The sequence below is a fragment of the Esox lucius genome, chromosome 7 (assembly GCF_011004845.1).
Source record: "Esox lucius isolate fEsoLuc1 chromosome 7, fEsoLuc1.pri, whole genome shotgun sequence".
Lineage (NCBI taxonomy): Eukaryota > Metazoa > Chordata > Actinopteri > Esociformes > Esocidae > Esox > Esox lucius.
The window spans coordinates 19,818,037-19,837,680 of NC_047575.1; the positions used below are offsets into that span (position 1 = coordinate 19,818,037).

The 19,644-nt window shown below is 40.8% G+C and overlaps 1 protein-coding gene and 1 long non-coding RNA gene across 4 annotated transcripts; both read left to right on the forward strand.

Annotated features, from left to right (window-relative positions):
* Positions 1 to 909: 909 nt before the first annotated feature.
* On the forward strand, positions 910 to 15,134 carry tmprss13b (transmembrane serine protease 13b). Of its 3 annotated transcripts, none has more exons than XM_010897126.5 (13): positions 910 to 1,091; positions 3,667 to 3,832; positions 4,009 to 4,119; positions 5,408 to 5,557; positions 6,061 to 6,187; positions 7,106 to 7,201; positions 8,819 to 8,865; positions 9,004 to 9,163; positions 9,487 to 9,665; positions 9,755 to 9,853; positions 9,987 to 10,129; positions 10,332 to 10,487; positions 13,921 to 15,134. In XM_010897126.5, the coding sequence occupies exons 1-13, from the start codon at positions 1,077 to 1,079 to the stop codon at positions 13,933 to 13,935; spliced, it is 1,464 nt and encodes a 487-aa protein (XP_010895428.2). In that variant the 5' UTR covers positions 910 to 1,076; the 3' UTR covers positions 13,936 to 15,134. The 3 variants fall into 3 exon arrangements, with proteins under 3 accessions (XP_010895428.2, XP_034148860.1, XP_010895431.2); XM_034292969.1 differs by having other exon boundaries at positions 13,924 to 15,134; XM_010897129.5 differs by having other exon boundaries at positions 8,822 to 8,865.
* Positions 15,135 to 16,423: 1,289 nt separating this feature from the next.
* LOC114839472 lies at positions 16,424 to 17,559 on the forward strand. Its single transcript, XR_003781912.2, has 4 exons — positions 16,424 to 16,438; positions 16,591 to 16,687; positions 16,835 to 16,861; positions 17,496 to 17,559. It is a non-coding gene; the product is annotated as an uncharacterized LOC114839472 (long non-coding RNA).
* Positions 17,560 to 19,644: the final 2,085 nt, after the last annotated feature.

Below are 19,644 nucleotides of genomic sequence, written 5' to 3' on the forward strand. Positions count from 1 at the left end.
CCTTCATCTAGGAGGATCTGATGGCTGGGTGGATGGCTGGGTGGGAACCATCAGATCCTCCTTCACACCCTCTCAGGGCTGGGTGGGAACCATCAGATCCTCCTTCACACCCTCTCAGGGCTGGGTGGGAACCATCAGATCCTCCTTCACACCCTCTCAGGGCTGGGTGGGAACCATCAGATCCTCCTTCACACCCTCTCAGGGCTGGGTGGGAACCATCAGATCCTCCTTCACACCCTCTCAGGGCTGGGTGGGAACCATCAGATCCTCCTCCACACCCTCTCAGGGCTGGGTGGGAACCATCAGATCCTCCTCCACACCCTCTCAGGGCTGGGCGTCTCAGGCTTTTTACACTCTTGGATTACATCCTTCCTGGCAGGCCACTGGTAGCCGATGAGTTGGACAGGATCTGTGTCTGAGCTGTGGTCTCTCACTTCTGGCTTCTCCTGTTCTTCGCCTTCTCCTCCTCTCCCTAAACACCAAGTCACTTGACTCCATCATATCATAACAATGGTCTTTGCTATCGTTACTACGCACATTTCTTTCTGTTTGCATAAAAGTCAATAGCTAAGCTAGAAATGATGTTGTGCAATGCATGGGAGGATTGTTCATGTCCCTATCCAAATAAACTTTAAATAAAGAATGTAATACTTGTATGATACATTAACATGTGTGTGGAGAAATGTTTTATCTTCATAGATTGCTTTGTAACAGTATCTATTGTATTGTTATTGTATATAATCATGCCAAGTATCTGTTTGGACATGTGTCTGTTTGTGTTTCTGTGACACATATTGCCCCCCCCTTTCCATGGTGGAACCAGTTTGGTGAGCGTTGGTCATTAGCATGTGAAGAGAGGGAGGGACAGAAATACATTGGCTTAGAGATACCAGTGCCTTTGTGTGAACACTGAAGCACAGGGATCGGCCAGAGTGGACGGAGCTATAGGATCTCTCCCGTAAAAGCAGCACAGACACCAGTGAGACCACCAGACTCCACAGGGCCTCAGTGACTGAAGGCCTCCATACGCACACGCACACGCACACACACATGCACATGCACGCACACACACATTGATGGAAAATGACCAGGTAGGTACATTTATTTAAACACCATTAATCTTTGATAGACCATTAATATTTTATCTACATTATGTGAGGTTAATAGAAGCTAGAGTAATTTAAACCTGTGAGACAAAAAGATGGAAATTAGGTAAACATGTTTTACCATTCATGTGTTGTTAATATTTGGTCAGATCTTTTGGACTTTCTGATTCCTTTGCAAATACAGGTGCTGGTCATATAATTTGAATATCATCAAAAAGTTTATTTATTTCAGTAATTCCATTCAAAAAGTGAAACTTGTATATTGTATTCATTCATTACACACATACTGATATATTTCAAATGTTTATTTCTTTTAATTGTGATGATTATAAGTGACAACTAATGAAAATCCCATTCAGTATCTCCGATAATTTGAATATTACTTAAGACCAATACAAAAAAAATATTTTTAGAAATTCTGGCCAACTGAAAAGTATGAACATGAAAAGTATGAGCATGTACAGCACTCAATACTTAGTTGGGGCTCCTTTTGCCTGAATTACTGCAGCAATGCGCCGTGGCATTGAGTCGATCAGTCTGTGGCACTGCTCAGGTGTCATGAGTGCCCAGGTTGCTCTGATAGTGGCCTTCAGCTCTTCTACATTGTTGGGTCTGGCGTATCGCATCTTCCTCTTCACAATACCCCATAGATTTTCTATAGGGTTAAGGTCAGTCGAGTTTGCTGGCCAATTAAGAGCAGGAATACCATGGTCCTTAAACCAGGTACTGGTTGATTTGGCACTGTGTGCAGGTGCCAAGTCCTGTTGGAAAATGAAATCTGCATTTCCATAAAGTGGGTCAGCAGCAGGAAGCATGAAGTGCTCTAAAACTTCCTGGTATACGGCTGCGTTGACCTTGGTTCTCAGAAAACACAGTGGACCAACACCCGCAGATGACATGGCACCCCAAACCATCACTGACTGTGGAAACTTTACACTGGACTTCAAGCAACGTGGATTCTGTGCCTCTCCTCTCTTCCTCCAGACTCTGGGACCTTGATTTCCAAAGGAAATGCAAAATTTACTTTCATCAGAGAACATAACTTTGGACCACTCAGCAGCAGTCTAGTCCTTTTTGTCTTTAGCCCAGGCGAGATGCTTCTGACACTGTGTCTTGTTCAAGAGTGGCTTGACACAAGGAATGCGACAGCTGAAACCCATGTCTTGCATACGTCTGTGCGTGGTGGTTCTTGAAGCACTGACTCCAGCTGCAGTCCACTCTTTGTGAATCTCCCCCACATGGGTTTTGTTTCACAATTCTCTCCAGGGTGCGGTTATCACTATTACTTGTACACTTTTTTCTACCACATTTCTTCCTTCCCTTCGCCTCTCTATTAATGTGCTTGGACACAGAGCTCTGCGAACAATCAGCCTCTTTAGCAATGACCTTTGGTGTCTTGCCCTCCTTGTGCAAGGTGTCAATGGTCATCTTTTGGACAGCTGTCAAGTCAGCAGTCTTCCCCATGATTGTGTTGCCTACAGAACTAGACTGAGAGACCATTTAAAGGCCTTTGTACTTACATAGACACCCTTTATCATTGTGTAGGGGACCCATATGACGTCAGATGACTGGACAGGTTACTAATGTTTTAGAGAATACTGATTACATAATGTCATAAAAACACTCAACAAATACTACTTAAAGATAAATGAGGGTCGAAGGAGATGAACTATGTTGCATTTGACATTCTATTTTTGTTTAAGACCTGTGCATAATGCATTTCTTGTCTGTGCACAATTGGGTAATCTTTATATTTTGTAGACCCCTTTTCATTTTTGCTAGTAAATCCACCTGTTTCCTTGTTCAGCACTGTTCTGATGTATGTCCAGTGAGTTCTCCAAATCAGTGCTTTCTGAACACAACACACCATCATCGTGTTTTGTGAAAGTGAACCTTTGCAGTAACATCATACTAACAATGTGTATTGAAGAGGAAATCATTTTAAAATCATAATTCTTGAGGGCTAACTTCAAATATTGACTATTGTATCACTGATGGAAAATTACAGTCCAAGACATGAAATCATCAGAGATATGTAAGTGTTATTAGTGATATAGTGAAACTAGGGTCCTAATAAACGTTGGAAGAAACCCTCAGCAATTCATTTTAGATCAGAATGACTGCATCATTGGGTCATTTCCTTGTGTCATTTGCTTGTGTCATTGGGTCATTTCCTTGTGTCATTTGCTTGTGTCATTGGGTCATTTCCTTGTGTCATTTGCATGTGTCATTGGGTCATTTCCTTGTGTCATTGCGTCATTTCCTTGTGTCATTTGCTTGTGTTATTGCGTCATTTCCTTGCGTCATTTCCTTGCGTCATTTCCTTGCGTCATTTCCTTGTGGTTCTCAAACTCCTCCCTGGGGAATCATAGATGTCTCACAATATATTTCAAACTTGCTCACCTGAATCAACTAGTAAAAGGGCTTGATAATTAGCAGACCCTTTGATTCAGGTGTGCTAGCTTTGGAATACATCTAACACATAGAATGGCTTGGGGCCATTCTGCAAGAAAGGCCCCAATGAGACCTTACATGACCAGAAAAATTATTCTCTCCCCAGAGTGACCGTCCCCCCCCATACTACTCAGTAGCAGTGCCCACCCAGCCGCCTCCTCAGTATGGAGAGGTTGTTGGGGCCAGAGGCTGGGGTGACCCTCTCTCTCAGCCTTACTACATCCCCCAGCCTATGCCACCTATCAACGTCGTTGAAGTCTCCCATAGTACCCGTAAGTTCCTACCAATCCCTTCATCTTCCGCAAACCTCTATGTACGCCCCCTCCATTAACAATACCATTTTGTTTTACTGTCTTTTATTTCTCTAGCAGCACACTTTAATATCTCTGTACTACCTCCTCAGTTTATACATAGAACCCTAACATGTCCTTGTGTCTCCCCGGTGCAGCCCCTCGCCGTAAAAACAGACCATCATGTGGGAACAGTGCCTGCTGTAAAGGAGGATCAGGAGGAGCCTTCCTATTGATGGTCCTACTAGGAATCTCCATCTGGCTGGGAGGTAATCGGATCAGTTACATACAGAGAATCCATATTTTACATCATACGGAGAACATGTACTGTAAAATATATATAGAACGCATACGTTACAAAATGCAGAGAACTCATTCTTTACAACATTCGGAGAAACCATACATTACAATTACCGCCAGGGTTATTAGCAGGGCCATGCAGAGACCTTTGGAGGGGCAGGTGCTCAAAGTATAAAAGGGGCACATGGAACAAGGCTTTAAATAGGGCTTTGCTCAAAATATCAATACATCAATATATTGTGACACACTCCTTTCTGATACATGTATCGATACGGATGCTTCTGTATTTATATGGCAGCAAATGTTGTTATGCAGAAAAAGAATCTGAATAGAAAAGACCATTTTATGGTCAAAAGTTTAAAAACTATTTTCTTTGCACCTATTAATAACTCTGGAATTACAAACTGAAGTGTCTTAAGTTGTCCCAATCTGAAGGCTTTTTCTTCTCTGTAAAACAGAATAGTAAAGAACAGCTGTTATAGTAAAATCTGTCTAGGACATCGTCATTATTCAAACGTACCAGCAGCAGCGGTATTGAAGATCCTCTCCTTCTGGTAGTAGTGCGCGTGCGCGATATTGAAAACGCGCGTGCGGCAAATCGTCCCGGTCTGGATGAGGTCGTCAGGTGAAAGGTTATCATGTGGTTCATTTTATTTACGTATAATTTATTATTCATTAATTTTACTAATAGTTAGATTTGGGCAGGCTTTCACAAAAGGGCCATTAATTATTATTATTATTATTTTTTGCCTTGACAAAAGGGCACTTTGGGCATCAAGGGGCAAAGGGGCAGGTGCTCAAGCACCCACCGCCCCCCACCTCTGCTCGTGCCTGGTTATTAGTACAATGACAATATCCATTATTACAATTCAATAGTTTCAGTGTTAAAAAAAACTCAGATACAAGATAACATAACTTGGTCAAAAAGTTGTAAGGTTATTTGACAGAAATATTTGTTTACAGTGTAATTAATTCCATGTTTAAGCTGTATTAATAATAATAATAATAATAATAATAATAATAGCCTTTCATTACAAAGACAATCTCAAACAAAAATGTTTTTCTGTAAGAGGTAGCAGGGGCAGATTCTGACAATGGACTTCAACAGATGATTCATAGGGTTGATCCAGCTGAATGTGGAGGCCATTCAGGAACATGTGAATGTGTATGTGAATGTAATATACTGCATATGTTATTGCTTCGTGTTATTATGGATGTAGTGCTGACATCTTTATTTGAACTTTGACCTCTGTACAGTGCGTTATGGCCCGACCCTGGTGGCCGGCTACCTGAGTGGCAGTGAAACCTATCGGCCCAGCGATTTGGAAAAAGATAGTTGCCCTTCCAACACTGTGGAGTGTGATGGCTTCCAGGACTGCAGGCTGGGCAGTGATGAGACCAACTGTGGTCAGTAACCCTGTAGCTGCAGTACACCTTGACTTTATTGTCAGTAACCCTGTAGCTGCAGTACACCTTGTCTTCATTGTCAGTAACCCTGTAGCTGCAGTACACCTTGTCTTCATTGTCAGTAACCCTGTAGCTGCAGTACACCTTGTCTTCATTGTCAGTAACCCGGTAGCTGCAGTACACCTTGTCTTCATTGTCAGTAACCCTGTAGCTGCAGTACACCTTGTCTTCATTGTCAGTAACCCTGTAGCTGCAGTACACCTTGTCTTCATTGTCAGTAACCCTGTAGCTGCAGTACACCTTGTCTTCATTGTCAGTAACCCGGTAGCTGCAGTACACCTTGTCTTCATTGTCAGTAACCCTGTAGCTGCAGTACACCTTGTCTTCATTATCAGTAACCCTGTAGCTGCAGTACCATTGTCTTCATTGTCAGTAAAAAACCGAGGAGCAACCTTGCTGGATGTGTAAATTAATCAATCTTGATGTACCTGTGTATTATCCAGTACGGTTCGGGATGAATTGGGCTCTCCAGGTGAAGACAAACAGCAGTGGTAGTTTCCTGCCTGTGTGTTACAGTGGCTGGAATGTGGCCCAGGCTAAGGAGGCCTGTACACAGCTAGGCTTCAGAGCGTAAGATCTCTTTTGCTGCTCTCTTGTGGTCTAAGGCTGCATTGTGAAAAAAGTTCAGGGGGTTTCAATTGGTTTAGTGATTTACAATGCCTTTCGCCAAATCTTCTTGTGTTATAGACATAGAAGATTTATTTTGCCATTACTCCAATAACTCCTGACATAATGTTTCAGAAGGAACTTTTCCGAAAACCCTTGTCTGTGAACACAGTACACTGCTGTATTCACAAATGCAAATTAAAACTCTACTATGCAAAGAAGAAACCATATATAAACAAGATATTACAACAGCATGGCTCAGTAGCAAAATAATCTAGGTGCTAAACTGGCCTGCCTGCTGTCCAGATCTGTCACCCATTGAAAACATTTGGCACATTATGAAACGAAAAATACAACAAAGGAGATCCTGAACTGTTGAGCAGCTGAAATCCTATAACAAGGAAGAATGAGAACTTTCAAATGTACATCAGTTGGTCCTCAGTTCCCAAATGCTTACAGAGTGTTGTTAAAAGAAGAGGTGATGCAACACAGTGGTAAACATGCCCCTGTCCCAACTTTTTTTAATGTGTTACTGGCATCAAATTCAAAATGGGCATGTTTTTTCCCAAAAACTAAAATATTTCTCAGTTTCAACATTTGATATGTTGTCTTTGTACTATTTTCAATCAAATACAGAAATAAATTATTCTATTGTTATTAGCATTTTACCTAGCATCCCAACTTTTCTGGAAACAGGGTTGTAAAAACATGTCATCATGGGATATCGTCTGAAGATTGATGACAAAACATAAATGCAATTAATAATAAATTAAGTCTATAACACAACAAAATGCGGTGAAGGTGAAGGGGTATGAATATTTTCTGGAGGCACTGTATATTAACTTATATTAACTGTATATCAACCCTGTTACCTGTATTTAGGAGTTATAGCACTAGCAAAGTAAAAGATGGGTCTCTTAACACTCTCACTGTCACTGGGAAGACCTCCAAAACCATCCAGGGGAGGTTGTCATTACAGTAAGTACTCCAGTATACACATTTTATCCAAAGTGTCTTGTTTAAATGACTGTCCAAGAACAGGCCTACTCAGTAGTATTCTTGCATCATCAATCGTAGTGTACTGGTCCCATCAACAGGATACAGACTTACTTGATTATTCTCCACAACACAAATGCGTCATTAAATGTCAATGTTGTAAAAACATACAATAATATATGCGTCTCTGTGTGTGTGTGTGTGTGTTGTGTGTGTGTTTGTGCGCATGTGCATGTGTCAAAGTGAAAATGTGAAGAGTCTCTTAAAGTGTAGATTAATGAATACTTTTTTCACGCTGTCCAATCCATGATTAATACATACAGGTCCAATCCATGATTAATACATACAGGTCCAATCCATGATTAATACATACAGGTCCAATCCACTTTATTGCATCCATGCCTCCATTTTGATATGGAGTTGTAAGAATTATGTAGCTTTCTTGAAAAACATTTGGGAAAATCATATGATCTGACGATGAAAGTGCATTATTGTGCATAAAAACAGATTATACAAAACGTAACGTTTTCTATAAAATGTGGGAAAAAAGAAAATGTTCTTTATTTACTTCTTTCCCTAGTTGCTATCCAAAAGACGAGGAAAAACATATTCATTTTTGTTTTATTGTTTAGGAAAACATTATTTTTACCCTCATTGTCTATTTTCCCACAGCATACTGCACTTACCCTTGCCAATGTAGATTAGCCTGTGGGTGTCCTAGAACAAAACCCCCTCCTTGTTCCACAGACTTTAATGAATAGAAAACATATCAGTATTTTTTTGTAGCTCCAACTGGTGTTATTTAAAGAACTTATTTGTAAGTGCACCCAATGAAGGCGATTTTTCATTGACTGTTTGTTTATGGGACAAGCACATCCGATGCCGTTCTGGTTCTCATCAAACGGCTTGATCAACCAGAAGGTCTATACCAGAATCCTTACCTACCTGAAAGAACACATTATGCGGTCTTCTAGCTCGAATGAGCTCACAGGTGCCCAAGCTGCCATAAGGAGTGATGAGGTAAAACAACCATATTTGATTACTAACTTTCCAAAATCGCATGGTGCTGGCCAATTGCATCACCCCCTGTGAGATCACTTTGCTAATCTGCAAGCGGGATTTGAACCCTGGTAGACTTCAACTGCAAGACAGTTACTTACTACCCATGAATTTGGTTTTCAACTAGGTTCAGTGGACCACACTGACATTTTCTTCTTTTTTTTTTTTACCCTAAACAGTGAACCAGATTGGCCCCCCAGCTTAGGGTTAGATGTTCAGTAGTGTTATATGGCCCACAGGTAGAAGCTGTCTTAGAACCTATTGGTCCGAGACCGTCTCCCAGATGGTACCAGAGAGAGCAATCTGTTACCAGGAGTCCTTGGCAATCATTCGGGCCTGCAGACACCGGCTGGCCTCATTTATATGCCACTTTGCATATACAGTACATACATTAAACCAAGTCAAACCACATTACATATTTATTATGATAATAAACATCTTCCAAACAAAGCCAAGCATTTCACGATTAGATGGAGTGAGTAATACAAACACAATTTTATTGGTGAAAGTAATTAACTCTGGCTTTCTTTCTGTGTTCAGTAGCTCATCCTGTCCTGACAAGGATGCTGTCAACCTGCAGTGTATCCGTGAGTTAATGGTTTCATCCTCTGTTAATACACAAAGACAACCAGTGGGTTATCAAGACTGGGTAATGACTTTCATCTTGCTCCCCGGCTATATGAGCACTTCGGGCTGATTTTTCTTGTTTCTGTCCCCCATGGTAGACTGTGGCCAGCAGCAGTCGTCTAGAATCATAGGGGGCTCTGTGGTGAATCCGGGCGACTGGCCTTGGCAGGTCAGCCTCCACTTTCTGAGGTCTCACATTTGCGGGGGAACTCTAGTGGCTCCTGACTTTGTGGTGACAGCGGCCCACTGCTTCCCCAGGTCAGTACAGTAGACAACATGGCAGACCTGGAACAATGACATGACGCAACAGAGCATGTGTATACTGTAGAACAGTTTTAAAAGGAGAAGAATGCCAAGAACAAAAATAACTGGCAGAACAGAGCATGTGTATACTGTAGAACAGTTTTAAAAGGAGAAGAATGCTAAGAACAAAAATAACTGGCAGAACAGAGCAGAACAGAGCTAAACAGAGTTGGAACTGAACAAAACTAACTGACTTGACTGAACATTGCTTAGGCAAAACATGGCCAAAATAGTGATCAGTGAAGAGTGAAATAAACTCACAACTGTCATCTCTCTAGTAAGGACTCCTCGTACCTGGTGCCCAGTAACTGGAGAGTGTATGTGGGCATGGTGTCTCAGATAAATCTGCCCAGCCCTGCGATGGTGGATAAGATAATTGTCCATGAGAGCTATGATGGCAACACCAAAAACTATGACATCACCCTGCTCAAACTCACCCAGCGTGTAGAATTCTCCAGTAAGTTCACCTCTGACCTAATAAGAAGTATGATATTATTTTGGTACACTGTTATCCTCATTCCAACATTTCCATGTCCGTTATTTCAGAAAGTGTCCAGCCTGTGTGTTTGCCTGCTTATGATAAGACTTTCCCTCCTGGAACAAGATGTTGGACCTCTGGATTTGGAACAACAAAGGAGGGAGCAGGTGAACGGGACACAGTGTGACAGTTCAGGGGTTGAAGGGGAGTGGGACGAGAAGAGCACGATTCAGTCTGTTGTTATATTCCACATTTTCTATGTTGATTTATTCAACTCTATGTTGTTTGATTGGTTTTTAGCTGGTGGCTCCACAAGTCTAATGGCAGTGTCTGTGGATATCATTGACTCCCTCGTCTGTAACAAAAAAACAGTGTACAACGGCCAGGTGACTGTAAACATGTTGTGTGCTGGAAAGTTGACGGGAGGCAAAGACTCCTGCCAGGTGAGGACCCAGGCCCTATCAGGTTTACTATAGACCGGAGCTACACACAACCTCTTACATGAAGACAACCGATCTAACTCCTTTATCCTTCCTTGGCTTTTTCCTCTCTCCCATTCTCTCTCTTCTCCTCAATCCCTCTCTTCTCCTTCACCCACTCTCTCTTCTCTTTCATCCTCTCCTCCTCTTCAACTCCCTCCACCAGGGGGACAGTGGTGGTCCACTGATGTGTATGGACTCAGATCAGCTCTGGTACCTGACGGGGGTGACCAGCTGGGGTGTAGGCTGTGGCAGGAGGAACAGTCCAGGGGTCTATAGTAATGTGAGCAGCCTGTTGCCCTGGATCTACAGTAAAATGCAGGTAAAGAGAACAACTCATAGACCACTGAAAAGAGACCCACTAAGTCAAATAACCTCAGCACATGGATGGAATTAAGCCAATAAGTGTAAGTGTGCTTAGAGACAGGAAAGCACAACTTTAGAAATTGTTGATACTACGTGGTTTAATTATTAACGTTTTGCTGCCAAGTGTAGGTCTAAAACTGGGAATGAGTGAAACCACTTTAAAACCACGAAGGCTTAACGGGCTGTGTGCTGAAAAATATACTTTGGTACCACTAATACTTCTAAGGTTACAACCAGATTTGCATAATCCTAATGCATTTTAAAGGCAATAGACTTGAATTGGAATAATTATAGTTGTAAGTAGTCTTCAACCATTTAGCTAGAATTTTAAAATTAACTTAAACCTTATAATGTATTGGTCTGCAATATTGTGCTTGTACACATTTTTGAAACCATTAGTCCGATTGCTAATATGCTCAACATTCTGATTGAAAGAAATGTAGTTCCTTTATGTTTAGTTAATTCATTTAGTAGCCTATATTGCATTCATGTAAATCAATCTCTTTGCAATGATTGGTGGTGGAGAGGAACCAGGCGCAGGCGGATCGCATTCGAATGTTGATTTTTTAATTCAAACAAACACCGAACACAATATAAACTGACAGAAAGTAGATCGATGACTTCAGCGGTAAGAACGAAAACCCGTTACACGCAACATACAATCAACAACAATGATCGACAAGTGAGGGTAGCCGAGGAGGAACATTTAAACACATACTAATGGGATGATTGGGACCTGGTGTGAGTGACTGAGGACAAAACAAGTCCGGGATGTGTTTGTGGAGTGACGGTAACTGGGGTTGCAAGGCACGGTGGACCCTCACCGTACCGTGACACTCATGAATCGCGAATCTAGATAACATTCACAGATTCATCCAAACATTACGCACTTTGGTTCATAGGAGTGGGGAGGTATGTCGCTCACCATTTAATAAAATAGTAAATATGCATATGCAATACAGGCAACGTTTATGGAAGTATATGATTGGGTTCACACAATATTTTAGTTTGTTGAATGCCAGCTGTAATGAGACCCTTCCTGTCCAATTAGGTTATTTGTAGAGAAAATAAAAAGACAAATGTAGTAATTCTTTAGTATATGGAAGATATTTGCGTAATTAACATAGATTAACCCTGTACACAGTAACAGTATTAACGGAGGTCACGGCCAAGACCGTGACATTACCCTCCAGTCAATGGCCGCGGCCCGGGGAGGAGATCTGTTGGGCAATCATATGGCCGATGAGGAGGCAGAGAAAGAGCAGGCTGTTAGCTGAACACTTCTCCTGTCCAGACACTCAAAGGGAACAGAGAGGATTCTAGATCTGAATGGAAACTGCTGGTTCAGCGGGAGCCAAAGCAGACTGAAGACAGGAGGCATGACAGAAAGTGCTCCAACTCACCACTTCCAGCCCAGTCAATATGAGGACTGTTGTCTGTGGAGCCAGGGCTGACCCAGGACCATAGGATGAGATGAGAGGATGAGAGGACCAACAATTAGAAAACCAACTCCTTCCTCTCCTGGCCTATCTACTATAAACGTCTAGCTCCCATCCAACGAGGGAAACAGAGTGGGAGGGAAATGACGATGGGAGCCGATTGTCCACCTTAATAGCCAACGAAATTAGCTTGTCTAAACCATTGGACTCCCTGGCCACTACTGAATCTCCTAACCCTTTCAGATAAACCCCTTGGAGAGCATCCTCGTTCCAACAGGATTTAGCCCCCAGTTGTCCTAAACACAATAGAAAACTCTGCAACACTGTGAGGACCCTGGCGGAGAGACAAAATACACTGGCCAGCATCCTTACCTTTAACCGGGTTATCAAAAAACCTCTTCAACACAACTACGACGTCTAAATATGAGGAACAAGCTAACGCTGAACTCTCCCAGACTGCTGCTCCCCAAGCTCAAGTGGCAGGTGTGAGTAATTGCAGGTAACTGAAAGCCCTGAGGAAGATTAAACATGGAGAGGAACTAAGTTATCTATGAAACACAAATACTTTTGAAACAAGCAGGCAAGTAATTATGATAATTCATCTTTTGTTACCACCAACCTCAGGGCCAAATGGTAACTTACACAAGAGCATGACTTACAGATGAGCATGACTTACACAAGAACATGACCTACACAAGAGCATGACTTACAGATGAGCATGACTTACACATGAGCATGACTTACACAAGAACATGACTTACACATGAGCATGACTTACAGATGAGCATGACTTACACATGAACATGACTTACAGATGAGCATGACTTACAGATGAGCATGACTTACACATGAACATGACTTACAGATGAGCATGACTTACAGATGAGCATGACTTACACATGAGCATGACTTACACATGAGCATGACTTACACAAGAACATGACTTACACATGAGCATGACTTACAGGTGAGCATGACTTACACAAGAGCATGACTTATACAAGATCATGACTTACAGACGAGAATGATTATAGAAGAGCATGACGTACAGAAGAGTATAACATACAGAAGAGCATGGCTTACAGAAGAGTATGACTTACAGAGGAGTATGACATACAGAAGAGCATGGCTTACAGAAGAGTATGACATACAGAAGAGCATGACATACAGAGGAGTATGACATACAGAAGAGCAATAAGTAATTGTGTTTTAATTACCTAGAAATACCCATAAAACCGGTTTGAAAAAGGACCATGGACTTCCCACACCATGGGAAGTATTTTAATTCACACTGCTTTTTAATACAACTTTAAAACATGCAGACTTGCAATAGTGCTTGTTTGGTGCCAAAAACCAATGGGTTTTTTCCGATGGTGCCTGGTAATCAATGGTTTAAGCTGGAACCAGAAAATGTGTCCATTTAGAAAATGTGTTATTAGCCTTCAGATTTGGATAAAGATGATCATAATCACTGATGACTGTTTTGTACAACTGCCATACTTTTGACATCACATAAACAACTGTAATGAAGTCTCAGACTGAAATATGTAGTGAACCATAGTGCAGTGGTAGATTTTAGTTGTCAGCCTCAAAGAAATGTATGGAAGTTAATATATGTATTTAATATTGTAAAATGCTCTTGATGAGAACATCTGCTAAGTGACAAATGTAAATGACAGGCCACATAAAAGCTCAATGGACTTCAACGGTAACATTTTGATTCACCAATGCTTTTGATCTGGTTGAGCAACAGACCATCCCAATGTGGACATGTGTATACTGAGTCAAATCATTTTGTTATATTGCTTCTGAGCACACTCATCACATTTTGCTGTATAAAGAGAATCATTTAGTTCACATGTGTCAAACCTTATTATAACTCTCTGAATGAAGGATGAGTGGTGTGCATATGACTATCCTGAACTTGTTCTCTCACTCTCCACCTCCCAGCAGTCAAGACCATGACAGGACTGTCCGTCATCTGGGAGAGTCAGTGAGACTGAGACTAGTGGAACCGCGCTACACAGTCAGGAAACAGAGGGTCTTCACTTAATGTGCCTTTAAGCCTGAGGTTTTGTAGTTTTTGTATGTATTTATTGTCATCTGTACCTCTCAAAGCTCTTTGTTATGTGTGAAATATGCTGCCATTGCATTTATAATGTTACCATGTAATCTAGAGAAAATTCTTACATGTTTGGTCATCGATTGACTGCCACACTTGAGTAGTATGTATATTTGTGCAATATTCAATGAGGAATGTATTTTACTGACAAAGCAACCTCATAATCAACATTTCTTAGGATATATTCCAGGTTCATAGGAATATGTCTAAAGCTGCTGTCAACTACACATCGTGTATCATGGCCAATGGGAAATATTTGTTTAATTCCTTGCTATTTCAATTTTTTACTTTTCACACAAAATGATCACTTTGGCTTCACCATGTCCATCCCTATGTGTCAATTGAAATCAAGATGATTTTGAGTCTAAATGTATTACTTCACAATCAAAATTCTCTAAATGCAGGACATTTAGCATGCAAGTCCTCAAAGATTATTATGATTTTTCTTCTGATCATCATAGTTGAGTAGAGCGCCTGGCTGTAATTGTATTGACTATAGTGGAGGGTATGGATTATCCACTGACCTTAGTGCATGACTGAGGTTAAGATGAATGGATGCTGACAGTGGATGACGGTATGCCTGTGAATAAGTCATCCGTTAACCCTTCAACAAATCTCAATGACTAACCAGAGTAGGGCTCCTGCTTGGACACACACATGGAATTTGGCCCTTCAAAGTCACTGTGGGCCTAAACATTCAGCTTGCAGAGTTTGACTGTGTATTATGTACTGACAGTATTAGACGTCAAACACCTGGTACTGACTCATGGCCACTCCTGTCTGTCACATCTTAATCTGAGCCTGGAAGAAAGTGTTTTCCCCTCAGAACTCAAGAAGTCATTCCACCATCCAAGAACGGTCCTCTTCACTGTCAGCTTGCCGGCTCTTAATAAAAATAAAGCTGTAGGCTGCTTTTAGATTTCAGTGCAACCTTTAAAAAAATAAATCAAACATCTTCACAAATCAAATAGTACTGTTTAATTGAAAATGATTTACATTTGTGGATACACTTTTCTGTATGCATGTACGATATATATATATATATATATATATATATGTGTGTAAATAAATGTATAGATCCAACTTTATTTTTATTGTTATTTAACAATGTAAGTATGTTGAACCAATGTAACTTGATGACAAACTGGCCAAAGATGATGAGAGCTGACAGAGAAACCTAATTGTGTTTAAAAAAACATATAAATACAAATATGCATCATATTTGTGGAAATTCGAGGAAATAAATAATATAAATAACATTACAATAAATACAGCATTACAGTGATGTACGGATTAGTTTAACGGATTTAGCAGATGTATTGATTTAGGTATAGTTTAGAAGATGTGAGGTCTTATAAAAGTATCAAGCTGAAAGGTCTTTTGCAGTTCCTTCTAATTGTTGGCAGCGGTGAGCTGACATCTGGAGTGGTAAGTAGTGGAGAGGCAGATGTTTAGCTGGGTAGAGGAAGCATTTACCTAAAAAGGATGTACCTCATTGCGTTTGTACCGGTGAACATTGTGTTGTATACATAGCAAGGCCATAGCTGCCATAGCTGTGGATTGACAATATGGCCATTTCTACCAAGATACACTTGGTTGCAGCATGGGATAAGGATTCCTTGCTGTGGAACAAGACACTTCTGAATTTAACCTCACTAGGTGATGTGGATAATGAACGAGAGTGGGCAATCAGGCTATATACCAAGACATTTGTGGGTGTCTCATGAGTTTCCACATTCTATACAGGGCACGGAGACTTTAGGGGTAGGCAGATTGGGGTAGGCTACAACTGAAAATAATTGAAATCAGGTTTTTATCTTAGATTTTCGGTACTTTTCTAATTTCTAAAATATTCATTACTTTTATCTGTGTTTTTTCTTTGGTTGGAGTGACGCTGTGTGTATTTTCCATTGTTATAGGAGGGGAGAGTAGAAGATGGGCTGTCGGCACGCTGTGCTAATTAGAATCCAACTAAAACCAAATGAAAACCAGCTTCAGTGTGTCTGACCTAAGCTATTAACCAGATGAACAGCATGCCTTTGCCACTGGGCTTCTCAACAAATGACATCCAGTCCGATCACATGAGAAGCTTTCTCTCTCCCCTTCATTTGACCTCTACCACATACAGTACCATGATTAAAACCTAACTACTCACTGACCCAGAACTAACTCCATGGAAGGGCACCAATATGGTACTTCACAATATCCACTGTTGCACGCTGTTTAAGATACTGTCAAAACTTCAAACCTGCGAAGAAAGTGTCAGAGAGCACTGACAGCAGAGTGTTGTTTTAAGTCGATGGGTGTCTGTCTATCTGAGGCTGGCCTTCACAGAGTTTATCAATGGTCCGTTTACTCTGTTTACAGGATTTGCGACGACCTTGTCAGATAAGAAGCCTAAAAGATCACTTAAAATACATGGTTATGCACTGTTGACCGGTTAATATGTGTGGGTGTGTGTTTGTGTGCGTGTGTATGCCTGTGACGGGAATGAGCAGGGACACACTGTTGTAAGAGCTAAACTTGACACAGCCCACAGCGGTCCCAGCTCAGTCTGTGTAAAGCTCCCGTTCAACACAGTCACTATGGGTGGAGGTAAGACAGAATCTACTTTCCTCATCGTTATTATCTCAGTATGGAACATGTTGCAGAAACAGTCATTGATATTCATTCTTCTTATAAACTGTTGTTCTAATATTTATTTTAATGTAATGCCATGCCTTACCCTCTGCCTTTCCACAGACATCACTGACTATGACTTTACATATGGTAAGTGTACTGGTATATGTTTTACCTATGGTAAGTGTACTGGGATATGTTTTACCTATGGTAAGTGTACTGGGATATGTTTTACCTATGGTAAGTGTACTGGGATATATTTTACCTATGGTAAGTGTACTGGGATATGTTTTACCTATGGTAAGTGTACTGGTATATGTTTTACCTATGGTAAGTGTACTGGGATATGTTTTACCTATGGTAAGTGTACTGGTATGTGTTTTACCTATGGTAAGTGTACTGGGATATGTTTTACCTATGGTAAGTGTACTGGGATATGTTTTACCTATGGTAAGTGTACTGGGATATGTTTTACCTATGGTAAGTGTACTGGGATATGTTTTACCTATGGTAAGTGTACTGGTATATGTTTTACCTATGGTAAGTGTACTGGGATATGTTTTACCTATGGTAAGTGTACTGGTATGTGTTTTACCTATGGTAAGTGTACTGGGATATGTTTTATCTATGGTAAGTGTACTGGTATATGTTTTACCTATGGTAAGTGTACTGGTATATGTTTTACCTATGGTAAGTGTACTGCCATATGTATTAGGTCTAATGTACAATATGTTAGAATTTAATGTGTGCTTTGTGGAGTTAATCTTCTGTTATTTTCTTTCAGACTATCCTCTACTTAGAAGGGCAGGGCTCATCATTGCTGCTGTGCTGTTCTGCCTGGGTATTGCTATCATCTTCAGTGAGTAGTGTCCTCCAGACCATAGACATTTCTGAAACAAATCAAGAACAAGCCAATACACAGACATATTTGAAAAAAGCTTAGAACATGCTTATACACAAAGACATGTCTAGAACAAACCTAGAACAAAAAATTGTGAGGCACCCATTTATTGGCCAGAAAACGGTGTCGGCCAGTAACAGGCAAAAGAATCAGCTGATGGCTTTAAAATGGTAGATAATTATGCTTTTGAATAAGCATCAGTTCTGCTCATGAAATTATTCTTTTTTTATCAGTCATGGGTGGATAACGTGCATAAACTGTGATGCTAACATGTAGTGGCTTCTGTCTGACTGATCCTTCAGGATCCTTTGTTGTTTGTTTTATTGTCTTTATGTATTCTCTGTTGCAGTTTGGTAGATTGTCCAAAACGTATTTAGTGCATTTTCATCCAAGGCATTACATAACATACTATAGACTCTGTGCACCAGCGTAGTGACGAACTTCCGCTTTTGTCTAGAAGTCGGTATTGCAGTTTCCGGTTTACTTACTAATACTCATCCGCATTAGTAAACACCTAAACTCACAACAAGATGAGTGATGCTGTTGTACGGGAAAACATTTAAAATGTAAATGTAAAAATGTACGTGACTCATTTAATTTTCAAGGTACAAGTGGGGCATCATTTTAATCAGGAGAATGTCCTCTTTTTAATAAAATATGTCTTGCGCCATTCAATGACTTCAAACGCTAGACTAGAAATTATCAGAAAAGGCGATTTTTTATATACTTCCATGTAACGCAGGTTTAAGCGCAATTGATACCATATAGGACCAGATGAATTTTTATGCGTTCTATTGTCCTGCCTAATACTACACTAAAAAGGAACACGTCGCTAACTAGCTTAGCCGATAGCCGGCCGGCACACCACAGTAAACTACTTACCCTCGTAGTTGTGCAGATAACTCGATACGTAGAGTTTGAATCCCTTGTTCCGCTTGCTTGTTGGAGCAGGGGACCAGGCATCAACAATTCGATGGACATCACTAATGCTTATTTTAGGCAGGTCTTGGAGACATCTACTAAAAACAGAAATTTTGGGCGACTCGGGTGATCGCCTTAAGTAAACCGGAAAATGATATGCTAAAGCGGAACTTCCATACGCTTGTGCACAGAGCCTATTACAGAAAGATATTGCATTTTTATTTTATTATCATATGGGTCAATCATTTTCATTTCGCTGTATGCCTACATATAAACCTAGGACATGTACACCTAGAACATGCCTACACGCAAAGGCTACCCATGTCTAACATGACTTTCCAACCTCAACGTGGGTGGTCTTGCTCAAGGACAGAATGACAGATTTCTGTCCATATTGGTCAGAGATTTTAACACAGAAACCTTTTGGCTTGTCAGAGGCTCTGACCACAAGGTTTGCTGTCACCCCATTTAAAGGGTTGAGATACCATCATCAACCATGTTACAGTCTGCCCTATTACAGTCAACCCTGTTACAGTCTGCCCTATTATAGTCAACCCTGCTACAGTCAACCCTGTTACAATCAACCCTGTTACAGTCTGCCCTGCTACAGTCAACCCTGTTACAGTCTGCCCTGTTACAATCAACCCTGTTACAGTCAACCCTGTTACAGTCTGCCCTGTTACAGTCAACCCTGCTACAGTCAACCCTGTTACAATCAACCCTGTTACAGTCAACCCTGCTACAGTCAACCCTGTTACAATCAACCCTGTTACAGTCTGCCCTGTTACAGTCAAATCCCTCACAGTCTACCCTGTTACTCTATTTCGAAGTTAATACATGCTATAGTCACATGATTATTTAACCTCTTTAGATTGTTAAATGTATTTAGGATGGTGAATCTGTGCTCTAAATTAAACTATGTTGAATTTTGGTGAAATCTAACATAATTTTTTATTTCCAAGTTTAAGTACATGTCTCAAAAGGCATCAAATAGATTGGATGTGCCTTTTGCTTTTAAAACAATTGTTCTGATGGCAAGATGGAGCAGTATGAAGAGTTATCTCTGGGCTGGATGTGATATATGACCTGTGTTTTGACTGTGAATGTCTGA